Source organism: Ixodes scapularis, unplaced genomic scaffold (assembly GCF_016920785.2).
Source record: "Ixodes scapularis isolate PalLabHiFi unplaced genomic scaffold, ASM1692078v2 ptg001458l_1__unscaffolded, whole genome shotgun sequence".
Classification (NCBI taxonomy): Eukaryota; Metazoa; Arthropoda; class Arachnida; order Ixodida; family Ixodidae; genus Ixodes; species Ixodes scapularis.
Genome location: NW_024610152.1, coordinates 729,768 through 748,859, shown reverse-complemented (window position 1 = coordinate 748,859; position 19,092 = coordinate 729,768). Strand labels below are relative to the sequence as shown.

At 47.8% G+C, this 19,092-nt stretch overlaps 2 protein-coding genes across 2 annotated transcripts; both read right to left on the bottom strand.

Moving 5' to 3' along the window:
* Positions 1–5,557: 5,557 nt before the first annotated feature.
* On the bottom strand, positions 5,558–6,610 carry LOC115331383. Its single transcript, XM_029993506.2, has one exon. The coding sequence runs from the start codon at positions 6,587–6,589 to the stop codon at positions 5,558–5,560; it is 1,032 nt and encodes a 343-aa protein (XP_029849366.2). The 5' UTR covers positions 6,590–6,610.
* A 7,585-nt stretch (positions 6,611–14,195) lies between these two features.
* Positions 14,196–16,211, bottom strand: LOC115320384 (the record flags this gene model as incomplete). Its single annotated transcript, XM_029980502.4, has 1 exon — positions 14,196–16,211. A coding segment is annotated over exon 1 (2,016 nt), but the record flags the coding sequence as incomplete, so codon positions are not given.
* Positions 16,212–19,092: the final 2,881 nt, after the last annotated feature.

The window sequence follows — 19,092 nt, the reverse complement described above, 5'->3', positions numbered from 1 at the left end:
TGTTAGGCTGGGACTCGTGTCCACCCGGCGTGATGATGCGGCACCCGTGTCCGGTCTGCGCTTGTGCCGGCCGATATTCGTTGGCGGGGAGCTTTCGGTGCTGGGCGTTCTTGTCTGGCGGATTTTACCCTCTAAATCTGTGCAACCCTCCCTTCCCCTTTTTAATATATATACATGTATATGTGTGTGTATGTATGTGTATATATGTGTATGTATATATTGTATATACTGTATCTACCATTCGCCTCTAGGTGGGTGGCAAGGGCACACACTGTGCATGGGCTCCCTGCCTTTCCTTGTCGCCTGCACGCCTGGTGTGAACTCCCTCGAGTGCAATAAAGAACTATTGAACTATTGAGCTATTGAACTATTCTGCCGTTACCCGCGCACAGAGAGCGGATTCAAGTCCGGCGAGTACGCACCGTCACCACGCCTTCAGCTTAGGGAGAGACAGAAAAAAGAGAGGAGTACAAAGCAAACAGGCCAGAACGGGGGTGGGGTGCGGTTACAAAGGCTAATCTTCAGGGGCATCTCAACAATGAACGGAGCGAGAGAATTTGTCACTTCTAGCCAAGGTTGATAGTGCAGTAGATGTTATGCGTGACCTTGTGCTTTAGGCAGGTTCCGTGCTCTGCCTTATTACCAGCTTCGAGACAGTAGTCACGTGACCCTAGCCGCGGAGACACGATTGGCCTTAAACACGCATAGCGTCTACCCTGCTGTCAATACCGATTTAACAGGACAGCTCTTTGAAGGTCAGCTTTCGAACTTCTAAAGAAACTGTCCAGTCCAAAAGTGTTTCTAAACGGGGCAAGTTTGGAGACAGTATGTTTTGCGTCGTATAACTTACATTATAATTTAGAATGAAGAACTAAGCGCGACTATTTTTTGCGCACGATCTACACAAATATATCTATAAATATATAAATATATTTTTATCAATAAATTTAAAACTGTTTGTACACTGTTAGGTTCGCGTTTTTAAACTTCAATTTTTTTTACGACAGAGTTACACATAAAAGACACCCCGAACAGCACATCGCCCGACTTTCAACACACGATGAATCGCCGACGCTCGCAGTCAGAAGGTTGCGATGCTGCGCGAACGGTTTCTGAAAGATGCTGCGTAGGGTACGCCGGGCGCAATGGCTTCGCGACCGTTCGAAGTGCAAATGATTCGCGACAACAAAGTAGCGTCTTGCAGCTTCAGTAATCTAACGGGGCTCGAGAGTCCCACGCTCACATTTCCGCAGAGCGAGCGCGGCCGGCCAGATCGAGGCGCAGTATGCTCTCGCGTCGCGATTGCTACGTCGTTGCTCTGCCTACACTGATGACATGTGCACTGGCAGTCAAAGCAACCCTCTCGAGACGTCACTCGAGTTTAAAATATGACTTTATAGCGCGATAGACTCTCGTAAAAATAAAAGTCGAAGTCACTTCGGTTGCGGCGTAAGCGGCGGCTTTATGTTTGTTGACACCTGCGTCGACAATGACTAAATATGCACGGAAACATTAAATATAAAAATAGAGCACGCACAAAGAAATACAAACATGGCAGGGTCATGGACAAAGATAAGACGTTAACGCTACGTATACATACAAAATGCATTGGAAAAGACAAAAATACTTAAATCTAAAAAACGGAATTAAGTTGTCACCGCCGAGGTAAGGCAATGCGAAGGGAGAGAAGCCATCAAAAAACTGCAATAGTCCTATAGGCAGCTAAGGACGTATTTGTGATCGCGTTTATAAAGCGCCGGCGACGTACGCCCCATGAAGTTGGCTAAATAAAATTCTGGCCCGAGCGAGCTCATGAATGACTCTTTTCCAATTTCCTACCTTTGCAATGCAAAAAAGAGGGTCGCTGGTCTACAGCCTAGGCGACACAAATATCGATAAGCCATTGGCTATGGCAGTACAATATTGACCAGCGTATACCAATACATCACCAATATTGGAAGACTCTTGGCTTTGACAGATTAATATTACCCAGCTTAAGCCAGCGTATATTCAATATCGGAAAACCATTGGCTCTGACAGTCCAATATTGTACAGGTTATGCCGGCGTGTATCCAATATAGGAAAGCTATTGGCTTAGACAGTCCAATATTGGACAGCTTATGCAGGCGTATAGCCAATATCAGAAAGCTAGTGGCTCCGACAGTCCAATATTGGACAACTTATGCCGGCATATATCCAATATTGGAAAACTATTGGCTTTGACAGTCCAATGTTGACCAGCCTATGCCAACGTATCCCAATATTGGGAAACCATTGGCTTTGATAGTCTATTATTGTCCAATGTGTTTCCAATATTGGGAAACATATGGCTCAGTTGGGCCATTGTTGGGCCATTCTTTGCCACCTCAAATCCAATGTTCGCCTAATACTGTGTGCTGCCTGGGCTGTGTTTTGATACGAGGATCAGGTGAATATTTCCGTTAAGCACCAGTCACCTAGTTGCGCTTGGAGATTTGCGCTTTTCCTTTCCCCTTTGTTCCCTTCTCCAGGGAATATTAACGTTTTTTGTTTTTTTTTTGCAGCTCGCTTTTACCTATGCATTATTTGAATTATCATAATAAACTTAAAATAGAGGGCGTTAATTCTCGTTGGCATTAGACTGGTGACTGCTGATAAAACCCATTTGCTTTACTGACTTCTAACTCCTGGTCATCTCAGTTGGTAAGGCGCTCTACTGGAAATGGAAAGGTCTCTGGTTTGATACCACGATCAGGAGACTTTTTTCGGGGGGTCTTGCACCAGTCACCTAGATGTGATAAGAGATGTATGTTTGTCTTTTGTCATCTTAGTTCCCCTTCTGCAAGGATTATCATCGTCATTCTTGTCCAGCTTGTTTACATCTTTAAACTCATACCATTATCATCAGAAACTTAAAATGCAGGCCGTTCCTCCTTGTTGGCGTGAGACTTGTAACAGCTGATAAAACCTTGTTTGATCAGTTCGCTGAACGCTCTACTGGAAATAGAAGGGTCGCTTTTTCGATACCCGGTCAAGGCGGATTTTTTCGGTCGCAAGCCAGTCCCATAGCTGTTTTTGGGCAATTGTTGTATTTTTCCTTTGTCGATATTGTTTACCTACTCTATGGATTATTATCGTTATACTTGTCCAGCTTGCTTGCACCTTTGCATTAGTTGCATTATCAACGTAAGCTTAAAATGCTGGCCGTTCACCCTTGTAGGTGTTAAACTTGTGGCAGACAAAAAGCCCCTTTGCTTTTACAGTCGTCTAACTCCTGGTTACCTCAGTTGGTAGACCGCTCCAATTGAATCGGAAAAGCTCCTGGTTCGATACCAGGACCATTCGGATTTTTGCGGTCGCGCAACAGCCATCTAGTTGTGTTTGGGGATTTGTGTTTGTCCTGTGATTGCCGTGTTCCACTTCTACATGGAATATTATCGTCACTTTTGTCCATCTCGCTTGCACATTCGCAATAATTGCGTTATCATGATAACGTTAAACTTCAGGCCGTTCACCCTTGCTGGTTTTAGACTTGTTGCAGCTTTTAAAACCCGTTTACTCTAGTAACGTTCAAACCCTGGTTAGCTCAGCTGGCAGATCGTTCCACTGGAAATGGGAAGGTCCCAAGTTTGATTGGGTGGATTTTTTTGGTCGCGAACCAGCCACCTAGCTGTGTTTGGAGATTTCTGTATCTTCTTTGTCCCCCTTTTTCTGCTTTTCCGCGGAAAATAATCGCCATTCTTGTCCAGCTCACTTGCACCATTGCATTACTTGCACGAACATTATAACCTTGCAATGCAGGCGGTTCACCCTTGTTGCCGTAAAACTTGCGGCAGACCTGCTGAACAAAACAAACAAAAAACATTGAGTGCAAGTATGAAAGTGAACGGGTTCATACCGATAACAGTTTAGCCATACCACTCAACCGCTTGTCAAAGGGGTCGCATGTATGGCTCAAATGGGTCACCCGCTTTAGCCATAACGGTCACCCGTTTGATCAAACAGGTCCCTCCTTGTGCAAACGAATCACTCGTTTGAGCAAACTTATCGCACGTCTGTTCAAACGGGCAACCATGTTGCACAAACGAGAGACCGGCAACCTGTGCCGGTTTAATCAAACGGCTCTCCGAAGCCCGTTTGATATGGACCTATTCGCAACTCCAGCGCGTCGCTCGCCCTCCCGCGGACGAGCGGAGAACTAGAGGAACGGAGACGGCAGCGGCGGTGGCGGTGCGGAAAAGGGCTGTCGGCCTTGATGCGTGAAGCCGTTTTAACGAAAAAAAGTGAGCCCGTTAAAATAGGAATTCTTGTGCTCCGCCTCGCAACAGCGTTGCACGAAGGACCGGGATGTCAAATTTCATTAGGGACGTTTCGTATATTGCACACGCTGCGGATTGCTGGTCTTGTGCATGGCCGCCAGCTCAATCTGTGCTCAATGTGACGGCAAACGCTCCGCTAACAATGTAGAGTATAGCGTACGGTCTACGAAAAGTCTATTCTTTGCCCTAACTTAGGAGAAAACTGGTCGCGCAACGACATGTCGAGCAATACACGTCGGGAATGGGTTTGCGTTTTAAGACCGTAGGAACATGACCATTCATTCCAGACACTTTTAAAAGGTAGAACACGCGTACTTGCTTTCGGGTAATTACAAAGTAAGTAAAGAAATGCCCGAAGCATTTTAAGAGCGTCTTTGTCAGCCAGCCGTTCGTGACGAGAGCTTAGAACCGGCAGTTTTGGCGAGAGGGACCGCAACGTTGCAAATAAAACGGTACATAAAAAACTTCATGGTATATTAAAATATGCATTTTTGGCACAGCAATAAATAAAACCCCTAAACCCATAAATACGCCGATTACGTTAGTAGGCAGTCTAAGCAAAGCGTTTCTGCAGGCTACCATTGGATACCGTGAGCAAGGCAACGCTCCTGGCACGCGCTGAAAATTGTGCTTCAAAGGCGCAGCGCGAGCTTCCGGTTGTAATGCTACACCGCACGGTAGCCTGCGGTAACGAACATCCTATCAATTACCATCAGTTTGATCACGTGTTGCAATACACTAAAACCGAGACGGTGAGCAGCGAGTTGCGAGCCTGTGACACGAAGACACCAATACTGTGTATTGCTGCTCTTCCGAAGCTTGATGGTCGCCGTTCGCGGCTCACTTTTCAGTACACTAATCGCCAGGCAAAGTGCAAACACGATATCTTCATCACTATCAAAAATCTTCTGTCACAAACAGTGACGTAGACGGTGCGTAAAGCGCGCTCGCTACACCACAAAGCTTCGCAAGTCGATGTTTCTGCATCTTTCAAATATCGGCATGCTCATTTTGCTCACGCGCATCAACATCTCCGTCACCTGCAACATGATCCTGCCCTGACCACTTTGCGTTTGCAGACAAATAAATCATTTTTAGCGCACTAACCAGCGTCAGCGAGCAGGCGCGCGGGAAACCCTGGTGGTGGTGGTGAATACGTTTATTTAAGGAAAAAATATATATTTATATATCTCTGGAGACTCGAAGTTTTCATGACGCGGTGGTCTTAAGGCTTGGCATTGTCTCCTCGGTCAAAGGTGTTAGATAGAGTTTCCCAGGTCTCCCTCAGAAATATACTCTAAGAGAGATCTGAGGATCCTGGTCTTGCGTGGGGTGTCGCCCGCTGGGTGCGTCCAGTCCTGCAGTTTTGAAGGTCTTTCGTCATTCGCCATCTTACTGAAGATGAGTGTTCTGAGGGTGGAGAGGGCCACACATTCCCAGAGTATGTGTTTAAGTCTGGGAATGGATTCCTCGGCTTGACACCTCTGGCATCTGGGGTCGGGAGGGACAGCGTAGGGTTGTTGTCTCTTAAGTCTTGCCAGGTCCATTTGGTATCTGAACCTGGGTGTGGCTGCTCCTCCTGTGCGTATGCGGCGGAGGATCACCGATTCTTTTCTCTTGAATTCTTCTCTAGGGAGAGGATGTTGTTCTGGGGTCCATGATCTTGCCAGAAGATGTTTTCGTGTCTTCTGGGCTAACCTGAGTTCCTCCCTTGGATCGTATGGGGGAAGCTCAGTGTCTTGTTGCTGTGGTGTTGAGCCTGCCGTAGAGGACTGAGACAACAGGGACGGTTGTGTGAGATTCCTCATCGCCTGCTGTGCAGCCTCATGGGCTAGCTCGTTGCCCGAAATGCCTTCGTGCCCGGGAGTCCACTTGACATTCATTTGAATTTTCTTGGATCTGTATAGTGAGATTGCGAAGGCGAAGATAGCGTCAATGGTGGGGCTAGAAGAGGACCTGTATTTCTTGAGTTCTCTGATGGTGTCTTGCGAGTCGGTATAGACGATTAGCTGTTGTTCGTCTTGTAGATGGGGTACTGCCCCTCGGATGGCTTGCAACACCGCCTCCCGTTCGGCGAAGCCCGGCGTGTGGTGGCCTCGAAGGTTACCTTGAGTCTCTGTCCAGGTCGCATTCCCTTGGATGTATGTGGCTGCTGTTGCCCAACCCATAGAGGAGATGCTGGCGTCCACATAGGCGATCATGTTTTTTTCGTCCTCAACAAGCTTAGCCAGCTCCTTCTTGTGCATGCGAGCGTAGTGTTCTCGTCTTTTCTTGTGCCGCGCAGCGTCCATGTTTCTTGGGAGAGGTTTGCACCCGTGAGTTATGTCAATAAGTTCCCACGGTGCTTTGCTCGGCGATATGGGGGCCTCTTCTTGTATCTCGATTCCCATGTACTTAGCAATTTTTCTTCCCTCGGTTGTATGTTGTAGACGGGATAGTTGAGCCTCCTTCTGTTGGTTCATAAGGTCTGTGAGTTCTGGGAGGAAGATGCACTTGCTTACTTCCTCTGCCGAAGTGTGGCGTGGGAGTCCAAGGATGGCTTTTCTTGCTCCGTTGAGCATGCTTTTAAATCTGGAAAGATGGGTTTTCGTGAGCCGGTAGAATCTCGCCGCATAGGCTATTTTGGATACTAGCACTGCAGTCACGAGTTTTTTGGCTGTTTTTTCCCCAGCTCCTCCCATTTTCGTGGATATTCTTCGGACGAGATTGATACCTTGTTTCCATTTCTTGGAGATCTCGGCCAGCCAAGTTTTGCTTATACTTGGCTTGTACCCAAAGTTAATTCCAAGGATTTTAACGGAGTCTGCTTTTTGGACTGGGTCTCCCGTAAAGGTAAGACCTAGGTTTTGTTGTCTTGATTGCGGCCGTAGATAGTATATTTAGTTTTTTCTGGCGATGGGAACATTCCCACATCAGCAAGATATTCTTCAATGGTGTCGAGTCCCTTCTGCAAGGCGACAACTTGGGTTTCGGGAAGCCCTTGATGCGTCCAGATCGTGATATCATCTGCGTAAATTGCCGCCCTGAGGTTGGGTATTTTATAAAGTTTCCAGAGGAGTGGTGCCATAACGATGTTGAAAAGGGTAGGTGACAACACTGCGCCCTGAAGAACTCCAATGTTATTTTCTTGAAGGGTTCCTTCTCCACACTCTTTGTCATATCCAGCTCGGATTTTGTAGACCCGTCCCGAGAGAAATGATTTCACAAAGTCTAGTTGTTTACCCGTGAGGTCTTGCTGCTCCATCTTGCCAATGACTGATTGATGGGGGACAGAATCGAAAGCCTTTTTTATATCGATAGATACAATCACTCGCATTTGTTTTTTTCCTGGGTGCATGTCCACGACGTCTGTGCATATCATCTGCAGACTGTCCTGTATGCACAAGTTCGGTCTAAATCCGGTTTGCGTTGGATGAAAGATGCCGAGGGTTTCAGCGTTGTGCTGAATCCGTGCGAGTACCATTCTTTCCATAAGTTTTCCCATGATTGAGGTGAAGGAAATAGGTCGGACGTTTCTGGGGTCAGTTGCTGGCTTCCCTGGTTTAGGTATTGGTGTGACCAGGGACACCTTCCATTCTTCGGGAAGTTGCCCGCTTTCCCAGATTTCATTAAACCATTTGAGGATAACAAGACGGGTGGCCAGGGGCGCGTTTCTGAGCATGGGCACTGTAATTCCGTCTTCTCCAGGTGCACTCTTGCTTCTGCACTGTTGTATCGCCGCTCCGAGTTCCCACTCTGTGAAGGGGAAGTCTTCCAGCTTGTCTGCAGGTCCCGAATGGGTTGGGTGGTAAATGATTTCCTCCGGTTTCGTTGGGGGTTGTGGAAAAAAGATGTCTCCCAATTTGTTGAGAATTTCTTCCGTTTTTTCATTGGAGAGGAGTGAGATGACCGGGACAGGGCTGACTCCTTTCTTTTTTCCTGACATGGAGTTGAATGTCTTCCACACGTCTCTAAGGTTGGTTTTCTCGTCGAAGGACTCGCAATACCCTAGCCATCTGTCGATGGATAATTTGTTTGCGTATTTGCTTGCTTCTTCTGTTAAACGGTTGACCTTGTCTAGGTGTTTTTTCTCTTTCCCTTGTCGGTACTTTTCTAAGGCTCTGGTCCTTTTGTCCCATAATGCGAGGAGATGGTAGTCTGGTTCTGGCGTGTCTTCATAGACTTGCCTTACTTCTGTGGCAATCTTTGTAGCTGTTGCGAGTAGTGCGGTGATTTGAAATGGTTCCAAGATATCTCCTTGTTCTTTGAGGTTTTGCCTATATTTGTCCCAGATTATTGTTCTCGTTGGCCTTTTTTGCTTAAGATTATTGCCTCCAATGGCGACGTCCATAATGATGGGGAAGCGGTCGCTGCCCCAAGCATCCTGCGTCATATCCCAGCTTATCTTGCGAGCTGTTGTCGATGTGGCTAGGGTGACGTCGATTATGGTGTCTAACTGACAGCTAGTGAGAGTGTCTCGTTGGTCTAGTAACATCGTTGATGAGTTCGAGGCCTCCGGCTTCTATTGCTTCCATAAGTTCTTTGGTCCTGCGGTTTTGCTGTATATTAGCCCAGTCCTCGATTCTGGCATTGAGGACTGCCATGCCATGATGAGGTAATCGTCTGGATATTGATCCTTGAGATAATTAAGCCATGAGTGATCATATGGTTTCGAAGGACAGGCGTATGCAGATGCAATCGTTAGTCTTCTTTGAGTGGTCTGGAGTGCGACTCGTACTGCTACCACCCCTTGGCAGTCAGTGCACCAGTTGTCTGTATTTATGACAATGAAGGCTAACTTTTGACTGATAAACACATTAACCTGAGCCTTCACCTCCTTTTCCCCATCATTGCCACGTCGCCCCGCAGGAACGGCGCGTTTTATTGCTGGGTTTGCTATCTTGTGGTAGCCAGAGAGGTCAATTTCATCAGTGCGTGTTTCTTGCAGGAGTAATATGTCGAACTTGTAGTCCTCAATTGTCTTAAGTAGTTCGGCTTTCCTTCTTGAGAGGCTGCGACAGCTCCATTGTAGAACTCTCAGAGGTGCTTCTTTTGTTCTTTTAGTGGGCCGGGAAACCCTGGAGAATCTATCCCCGTCTCTTCCGCCATCTTGGAACTACCGCCCCGCCACCTATAGGGCGTTGGAGTTGCAAATAGAGCGGCGGCACGGACACGCGGGAAAGGAAGGCGGCTGTCCTCCTCCCCCGCGGCCGGTGGAAAGGGCGGGGGGAGCGGTGTGGCGTACGCTATTGTCTGCAGGGGCTCCTCGCGCCACGGCACGGGGCTACACGATTCAATCCGCACGGGCCCTTAGTGGGGCGGCATGGACACGCGGGAGAGGGGTGACGCGTGCCCCCTCCCCCGCGGCCGACGAGGGGGAGTGCTGCTGGGATACGCGCTTCTGTCTGCATGTCTACTCGTGGCCCGCCGTGCGCGCAACGGGGCTACGCGATTTGGTCCGCACGGACTCTTTGTTGGGAAGGAGACTGGGTCGTGGCTCTCGTCGAGGCTGGCTTTACATGGAGGAGAGCGGTCTTCTCGAGAAAGATGGACGAGGCGTTGAGGAGTCTTGTTTTTGTCCGTTTCTACTCGTGTGGCTGCATAAATTCTTTGGTTCTGCAGGAGAGTCCCAATCAGGACCGCCCGGGCGTCATTTTGTTCTGGGCACTCCAGCAGAAGGTGGTCCGTGCCTGCCCTCTCGCCACAAGCCGGGCAGTCCTGGTCAGCGTCCCGGATCTGTCTGTGAAAACTCTTGACGAGCCATGGTGCTACCGCTCGATGTGATCCTCCCCAAGCTGCATCGCCGTGATTTTCGCCGTTTTTCTTCGTAGTTCTATCCCGTCAATGTTTTGCCATATCATGTTGAATCTTCACAAAGGCCTTCCTTCTCGTCTTTGCGCTTGCGTGGTTGTTCTGCAGTACCCGTGTCGACATACATCTCGTATTATATCTTCGAAGTCCGCTGCTTTTATTGTAGGTGCATTACAACCTACTTCTGGCCAACGATTGACCGTTTTTCTATGGGTACGTTTCCAGATTATGTATAGAATTAGGCAGTGTCTATTTTCTCGGCAGCCGGGAGCATACTTTCCCCGATATTCTACTTAGCAATATTCTCAGTTGTATGAAAGCATAGTAGTACCTCTTTATATTTCACAGATCGCTTGCGAGTCTGTACTTGTCTACGGTATAGGCTGTATACAATAAACTTCTATACTAATTGAAAACAATATTTGTGTCTGTTTTCCTGCCTATCTCCAAACACCTGTGCGAGTACAATTTTATACGGGTTCCCTTTATACAATAAATAGGCTTATCGAGTCCCGCATCGAACGGGCAACCGTCAAACGGGTACCATTTCAAACTGATACCCTTTTAAATGTGTACCCATATCCCATATCCACGTTTGATCCAAATGGGTCGACAAGTCTACCACCGGTTGATTCAAACGGGTCACCAGTTTTCCACCCGTTTGAATTTAATTTTTTTTTTTTCAGTAGGGAGCTGAGAGAACCCGTTTCGTCTATTGACAACTAACTGCATGCTTGTTAGCTCATTTGGTTGAGCGCTTAATTGGAAACGGAGAGTTCGGTAGTTTGATACCATTACAAGACTTTTTTTTTCTGTCACGCGCCGGTCATTTAGCTGTTTTTGGAGATTTTTTTATTTTCCTATAGTCCTTTTTCTTCCTTGTTTCTTCTCTCCAGTGAATACTACACTCTAAGAAAAAAGTTGGCCTCAAGGGACTAACGGCAGCATTTGGTCCTCTGAACTCCCAGTTGCTCCCCGAAAGGACCATCTGGCTCAAGCTATGTACCGTGCGCAAAAGCTGGGGACTAACTGCGCTCGACTGGGACTAACCGATAGGCGTGCGCGAGCAAAAGCATCCTTTAGTCCCCCTTAGACATGGCGCATCTGTATGGTTTAGTCCCCGAAGGGAAACGGAATGTTCGCCAGGAGGACGGATGCTATTTCGCTTGTCTTGGGGATCGGCGAGACTCAGCCCAGCACGGCTGAAAGTGTTGACAAAACTCGGACGAAACTGGCGAATTTGTTTAATGTGCCACGAACATTAAGACGTTACATGGTAGAGCTTCACACGTTGTGCGAATGCGAGTTAACGAATGTGTTGGCTCGGCTTCACCCAACTCTCTCGTCAAAAATGATCTACGCGTTGTGTGAATGCGAGTTAACGAATGTGCTGACTCGACTTCACCCAACTGTCTCGCCAAAAATGATCTGTTGACATTTCACAAGTCCCATTCACGTAATTTTCCTTCGCGCAAAAAATTAGGATTTATCCAAACGCAACACATCCAAATACTTACACTTTTTTTTCTCTTAAATGTAACGTAACAGTTCGTAGAAGCCGCGCTTTCAACACCGGAGTCTCGTAGTCAGAATAAATGGTCACTTCAATCGCTAAAACTGAGTTACTGAGAACAAGTCGAGCCTCGTCTCTGCGTCTCCCCGTGACCAACCTTTCTGGGTAGTCCAATGTCGAACTCAAAATCCGCAACGACACACTTGCTGCACAGCACGTTCCACTCAAAAAGCACATTCAGGGGCAGTATCCAGACGCCTTCACGCCATCGCCGTCGCTGTTTCAGATAACATTCCACCCAGGTAGCACACTTGCTTGGTTTAGCTGGGGCCAGGGTTAGCACTTAGTTGTGATAGCTTGGCCACGACTGCCCAGCCATTTACGTCTGTATGCCAGCCTGGCGTTTCAGTCTTTCCTTGCTCCAGAAAGCCACGGAACTGCCAGGGAACGTCTTCCCTGGTTGACCAATCAATTTCCTTGGTCACTGATGGGCAGTGTAAACAGGCCGCTGCCAGTATTAGATGAACCCTGGCCGTCTATTGGGCAGATCGAACTATAGGGGGCGATTTATCGAGGTTGTTGTCCCCACAGCCCGGTGTTTACTAACACAGCATAACAAAGAAATTGAACCTCGTCATGCACGGAGTGGACACGAGCGCGTCGCTCTGACCAATGCTGGCCTTCGAACCGTCATCTTCGATATCGCTGATCAAAAACAAATAAGAAAACTCGATTTGTTGCCTTCACAGCTGAAGCGTGCCGCTAGAGGCCAGACTGTTCGATCTCCTCCCCAATTGACTTTCCTCGGTCAGAGATGGCCTGGATAGCAATGCCTCTGCGCAGCTTTGGGGTTCCATGGTGGTTCGCGGGAATTCCCTGGTCCGCTCAACGCAAGCAACAGCCAATAATCGGGCATGTTGCCAGATCGAAGATAGGTTGAGCCAAGGAATCTCAGGGAATTGCCGCCATGCAATGTTCCGTGGCTCAAGCTCGTATTTTATCGGACCCAGAATGCTCGCTGAAAGCCACTGTTACCCTATAGTTCGTTTAACTTTTTCCATTTTTTTAATTCGTATGAGCGTTCTCTTAACATATTTTTGGTGCTTTGTGGCACGAGCCCTCGCACTAGAAAGCGACGTTTGAGTGCAAGAAGTCTGTTTAGCTAGAGGCATAAAAAGAACACGTTTTCCCCGGTGAAAAAGAAAAAAAAAACTATTTGCAAACAGCTTGGATATGAACAGGCCACACCCGAAATGAACTGGTTGTAGTGGAATTCTACCGGACAAATTGGAAATCGAACTGTCAAAATTGGTAGAACTCGAACTGTATAATTTTCCCGCTTTTTACCGCGGCCTTTATCTACCCTGGCTTGCATAGAAAAGCCACTTCAAGCGCAAGTGCCTGAGGCGGGGAGCCTCCCACGTGAAGTTGGAAAAGCGCGGAAAAGATCCCGCACCATCTAGATGCTCCAGATGAATCAAGCGCATGGAATGCGCCAGTGCCCCAGGACCGGAGATGATGCTGTCTCCCCGCGCGCAGAGCGGATGCCTTGAAAGAGGAGAGCTGCTCACGTGCAAGGACAGAGAGCGCGCGTGCCAATCAGCGCGGCCCTCGCGCCCGCTCGAAGCGCCAGTCTTGAGGCGGCGGCGGCGCAGTTCCGAAACCCCCCCCCCCCCCCCCCCCAAAAAAAAAAAAAAATCCGGATCTGGCGTTAGTGGCGCGGACTTGGGTCTTTGTTCGCGCTGCTGTTCTGCTTAAGGAGGTTACAAGTTGCTGTGCTTGAATAAGATAGTTTCCCGGTGGCCTTGAGTGCTGCCTCTGCCGATGGTTCCTGTGGCTGATGACGTCCCCCGCCTGAGTTCCACTCACTCGCGGGCGACTTGACTTGGCAGCAGCGCGGCATTGAAGCAACGTGCCTAACCCCTGCTACGCCATCTTACAAGATACCTATCATCAAACCCTACTCTACTGAGTCAGCGAAACGTGCCGTGTCGTGTGACACCGCTATCAACAAGGGCCAACGGAACTGCGATTGGCGGACCACTGTCTGACACCAGGGGACCAAGCCTTGCTGGAACCGACACCTTTCACCATCCGGTCACTTGGCAGCAGCGCGGCATTGAAGCAACGTGCCTAACCCCTGCTACGCCATCTTACAGGATACCTATCATCAAACCCTACTCTACTGAGTCAGCGAAACGTGCCGTGCCGTGTGACACCGCTATCAACAAGGGCCAACGGAACTGCGATTGGCGGACCACTGTCTGACGCCAGGGGCCAAAGCCTTGCTGGAACCGACACCTTTCACCATCCGGTCACTTGGCAGCAGCGCGGCATTGAAGCAACGTGCCTAACCCCTGCTACGCCATCTTACAGTGTAGAGGTTTTTTTTGCGCGACACAGGGGACAATTACAAGCGAGTAGACACGGACAAGCGCAAACTTTCAACTACTTTATTCGTGCGCAATCGGCCACGAACATCCAGAAAGAGCATGCGCAGCACGCTACACAGACGAAAAAAAAACGAAAATAGATAGTAAAGTCATCCACCAAGACACAATCCACGATAGTCATTATCGAACCAGCAACCCGGATAAAAACTGCACTTCACTTTCAAACAAAGAAACCGAGGTATCGCTGACACAGTCATGGTTCTTCTTTATATAAAAAGCTTCCATCAATTCTCTGGCTGTGCTGTCTTTGCTTCTACCCAAGATCCTAATCTCCCGAAATCGCGCATCACACCCACAGTCGGCACAGTGAGTAGGCAAGTGTGCATTGCCTTTATTCCTGATCGACAATTCATGTTCCCGTGCGCGGTCATTAACGCAGCGACCAGTTTGACCAATATATACTTTCCCACACGAGAGCGGAATCTCGTATACCACCGCTGTGGCACAATCCACAAACGGTCGGGCGTGCTTTTTGTTGCAGCCACTTGTCTTTTCTCTTCCCGAGGAAATCCTCGGGCAAAGGCCCGCAAGCTTGCGTGGCGCAGAGAATACGAAAGGTACATTGTACCTATTCGCTACCTTCTTGAGGTTGTGGGACACTTTGTGTATATATGGCACCACTTCTGGTCTACACTTCCTTTGTGGCGGCTCTGGCCGCGTCCTCTGCTTTTCCTTGGTCTTCTGGAGCAACGTCTCAGCAACCGCCGTAATGACCGAGCAGGGGAAACCGGCAGACTTCAGCCTGGCTACCTGATCATTAAAGCTTCTGTGCATAGAGTGTGGACACGACTTCCTGAGGGCGGACCCTAAGCAGAGGGAGGCGATGGCTCGCTTAACAGTTTTTGAGTGAGCCGAGTCATACGGCAGCAGCCCCTTCTGTACTCGAGGGTTATAACGCCAGCATAAATGATTATTTTTTAACATCAATTTTATATCCAGGAACTGGAGTGAGTCATGGGTTGGAAGCTCATGTGTAAAGGACAGGCCCAACCCATGAACATTAAAAGCGGTTAAAATCTCATCCACAGAGTCGTCATAACTAAGCAGGTGTTGTTTTTTTAAAAGGATTAAAAAATCGTCAACGTATCTAAAAACCTTCAAGACACCGCCATCGACAAAGTGGTTGGCTAAGTCCCGATCAACGTGCGCCAAAAAAATATTACAAAGCACTGGGGCCACACAGGACCCTATGCAGATGCCCTGGCGTTGAATGTAAGGTCTGTCTTCAAAAGAAATAAAGGTGGAACTGAGGTAAAACTCCAACAAAGACAGGAAGTTGTCCACAGACACCCCCGTCGAGTTTTGAAAAGCCACTACTCCGTTATCGTCTATACACTCTCGGACGGACACACATAACTGCCCCTGAGGTACTGAATAAAACAGATCCTCAATGTCAACAGAAAACATGTACCCGACGGGTCTCGTTTGTTTTAAGTATGACGTTACGTCTTCCGCATTTGAAGTTGCAAAGGGATCCTTAATTTTCAGTCCCCCCAACTGCTTCAAAAGAAACTGGCTTAACAACAACTGCCACGACCCTTTCTCGCTGACAATGGTCCTGAAAGGCACGTCCACTTTGTGCGTTTTTGCCGAAAAGAACACAGACAAGGCGCTACCTTTACAGTCACCAATGGTTTTAGCTAGTTTTGTAAGTTCAAGGTTTTTGCACAAATCCACTGCTCTGGACTTGACACGGCAAGCACTAGGTTTGACAGCTTTAAAGTTCTTCTCCACCGCAAGACGGGCCTTCTCGCTGAACGTACCGGCAGTCATCGCCACAAATCCACCTTCTTTATCCGCTTGAAGGAGACGCAGATCGTTTTCTTTAAAGAAGTCCACAACCTTCACAAAGGAGTCCCTTGAACCCCGGGTGACGTCCCTGCTGACAGTCCGTGTGAGTACGTCGACACCAGCAAGCAGGCAACTATCGTGTTGTTCAGATGGTGCTTTCCTAGCAACTCGTCGGTTCAACGCCAGCAAATCATGCGCGGCCATGCTAGGTTCAAGACAATATTTTGGTCCTTTTTGTAGAACTCGTGAAACGTTCTCCGGTATTTGGACGTCTTCTCCCAAAACCAGGAGACCCGCACCAGTGGCACCCTTGTCCTTCACCACGACAGTCTTCAGGATACAGTTTAAGACCGTTGTCCACCACATCTCGATTACCCGGGCAGCCAGGCGTTTACATGAGCGCAGCTTGATCTCCGCCAGCCATGGTGGATCAAGAGCGTGACACAGAACTCGAAGATAGTCATAAAAAAGTCTGACCTGCCGCCACAACTCACTTCTCAGCACCCTACAAATGCGTTTTGCGTGTCCCAGGGACGGTCTTGCTTGTCCAAACAGTGCAGTAATCTCTGGGGGTATAAGACCCTTTCTCAGGTAAAAGGTGATGACTCTCGCCCGGCAGGTAGAAGAAACAATGTAGCTTAGGGTCCGCCCTCAGGAAGTCGTGTCCACACTCTATGCACAGAAGCTTTAATGATCAGGTAGCCAGGCTGAAGTCTGCCGGTTTCCCCTGCTCGGTCATTACGGCGGTTGCTGAGACGTTGCTCCAGAAGACCAAGGAAAAGCAGAGGACGCGGCCAGAGCCGCCACAAAGGAAGTGTAGACCAGAAGTGGTGCCATATATACACAAAGTGTCCCACAACCTCAAGAAGGTAGCGAATAGGTACAATGTACCTTTCGTATTCTCTGCGCCACGCAAGCTTGCGGGCCTTTGCCCGAGGATTTCCTCGGGAAGAGAAAAGACAAGTGGCTGCAACAAAAAGCACGCCCGACCGTTTGTGGATTGTGCCACAGCGGTGGTATACGAGATTCCGCTCTCGTGTGGGAAAGTATATATTGGTCAAACTGGTCGCTGCGTTAATGACCGCGCACGGGAACATGAATTGTCGATCAGGAATAAAGGCAATGCACACTTGCCTACTCACTGTGCCGACTGTGGGTGTGATGCGCGATTTCGGGAGATTAGGATCTTGGGTAGAAGCAAAGACAGCACAGCCAGAGAATTGATGGAAGCTTTTTATATAAAGAAGAACCATGACTGTGTCAGCGATACCTCGGTTTCTTTGTTTGAAAGTGAAGTGCAGTTTTTATCCGGGTTGCTGGTTCGATAATGACTATCGTGGATTGTGTCTTGGTGGATGACTTTACTATCTATTTTCGTTTTTTTCGTCTGTGTAGCGTGCTGCGCATGCTCTTTCTGGATGTTCGTGGCCGATTGCGCACGAATAAAGTAGTTGAAAGTTTGCGCTTGTCCGTGTCTACTCGCTTGTAATTGTCCCCTGTGTCGCGCAAAAAAACCTCTACACTGCATCATGAACCAACTAGGCCAACAACAAGTTTTAATTGCCATCTTACAGGTTTGCAAGATCTTTCCATGTGAATCCTTGCCAGATATTTTTGCCGCAGCTGCTGCCACTGTTATTTGTGCCTTTTGTGTTTAGTGATCGTGGTTTCTGAAACCTAAAATGGGAAAGGACTACCAAAAAGACCTGGTAAAGGCGCTAGACGAGTTCCGCCGTGAAATCCGGGCAGATATGCGAGGACTGAAGGAGAGTGTGAAATTCTGTAACGATACATGTGATGGTGTCAAGGACATCAAAAATGAAATGAAAGAACTGAGGAAAGAAATACAGCAACTAACAGCGCGCAACCAAGAACTCGATGCAGAAAACTGCAGACTCAACGCAAGGGTCGAGGAACTGGAGCAATATCAAAGATCAAATAACATAGAAATCAAAGGAGTACCATTGGAGGGGGACCCTACTGACGTTGTTAAACGAATCTGCAGTCTTATTGATGTACCAGTAAATGACTCTGACATCGACGTCTGCCATCGCGTGCCAACGTTTAGGCAGGACACAAAAAACATTATCGTGCGTTTTGTCCACCGCACAAAGAGGAACATGGTCCTGGAAAATGCCAAAAAGAATAAATTAACCACTTCGTCGCTTGATTATGGGGGTACTGCCTGCCCCATATATGTCAACGAGCACCTCACGAGTCTTAACAAAAAATTACTTGGAGCGGCCATCGCACAAAAGCGCAGAGTGGGATGGCGTTTCGTGTGGTCGGCCGGCGGAAAGATTTTTGCGCGCAAAAATCAAAATGATGAAGCAGTTCGAATCGTGTGCCTTGATGATGTTGCGAAAATCGCAAACTAAAAAAAGAAAAGAAAAAAGTTGAGCTATCGTCTGAAATAGTAACCATGAAGTTTTAATGGCTAATACTTCGCCTACATGCAAATATGTCGATCGCTCATCTTTTAACGAGGAATTCCAATGCTCTGAACCAAACTTTTTTGTGATGCATCTAAATGCGAGAAGCATAAAAAATAAGGAAGATAATCTTAACGACTTTGTTTCTTCCCTTTGCGTAAAATCCGATGTTCTCTTGTTCACAAAAACATGGCTATCAGCAAATGACGCAGCCCCAAATATTCAAAATTACAAGTATGACGGACTGGTCAGGGATAAACGGAAAGGCGGAGGTGTGGCCATTTACACGAAACGAAGTATATCGTACGAAGTTGTTGACGATTTCTGCAAACTTGATATAAACATAGAATGCATGACAATTATAATCAAGAACACAGTTATTGCCGTAGTGTACCGCCCACCTTCGCGGAGCATGTTAGCTTTTTTTGAATTCATAGAAGAACTACTACGTTATGTGGGTTCAACCGGTGCCTCACTTATGATACTTGGAGACGTTAACATAAACATAACTTCTCAAGATTCAGACGCGAGAGACTTTAGTGACCTTTTAACCCAATATGCTTGTGTAAATCTGATCACGATACCTACTAGAGTGACTGCTGAAACTGCGACTACGCTTGATATCTGTCTAACTAATTTAGAAGAAAAGGATACTACGTCAGGTGTCTTCACTGAGAATATTAGTGACCATCTGCCTATTTATTGTTTAAGCTCCGTTTCTAAAAGGAAACAAAAAAACACAAACGAGCCATACTTTTTTAGGGAAATAAACTCGGAATCTTTAGAGAAGTTCTATAGTCTCATAGAAAGAGCAG

What these genes read in the sequence shown, in the direction of transcription:
- LOC115331383 (XM_029993506.2), bottom strand. Translation starts at nt 6,589, where the DNA reads ATGGACGCTGCGCGGCACAAGAAAAGACGAGAACACTACGCTCGCATG.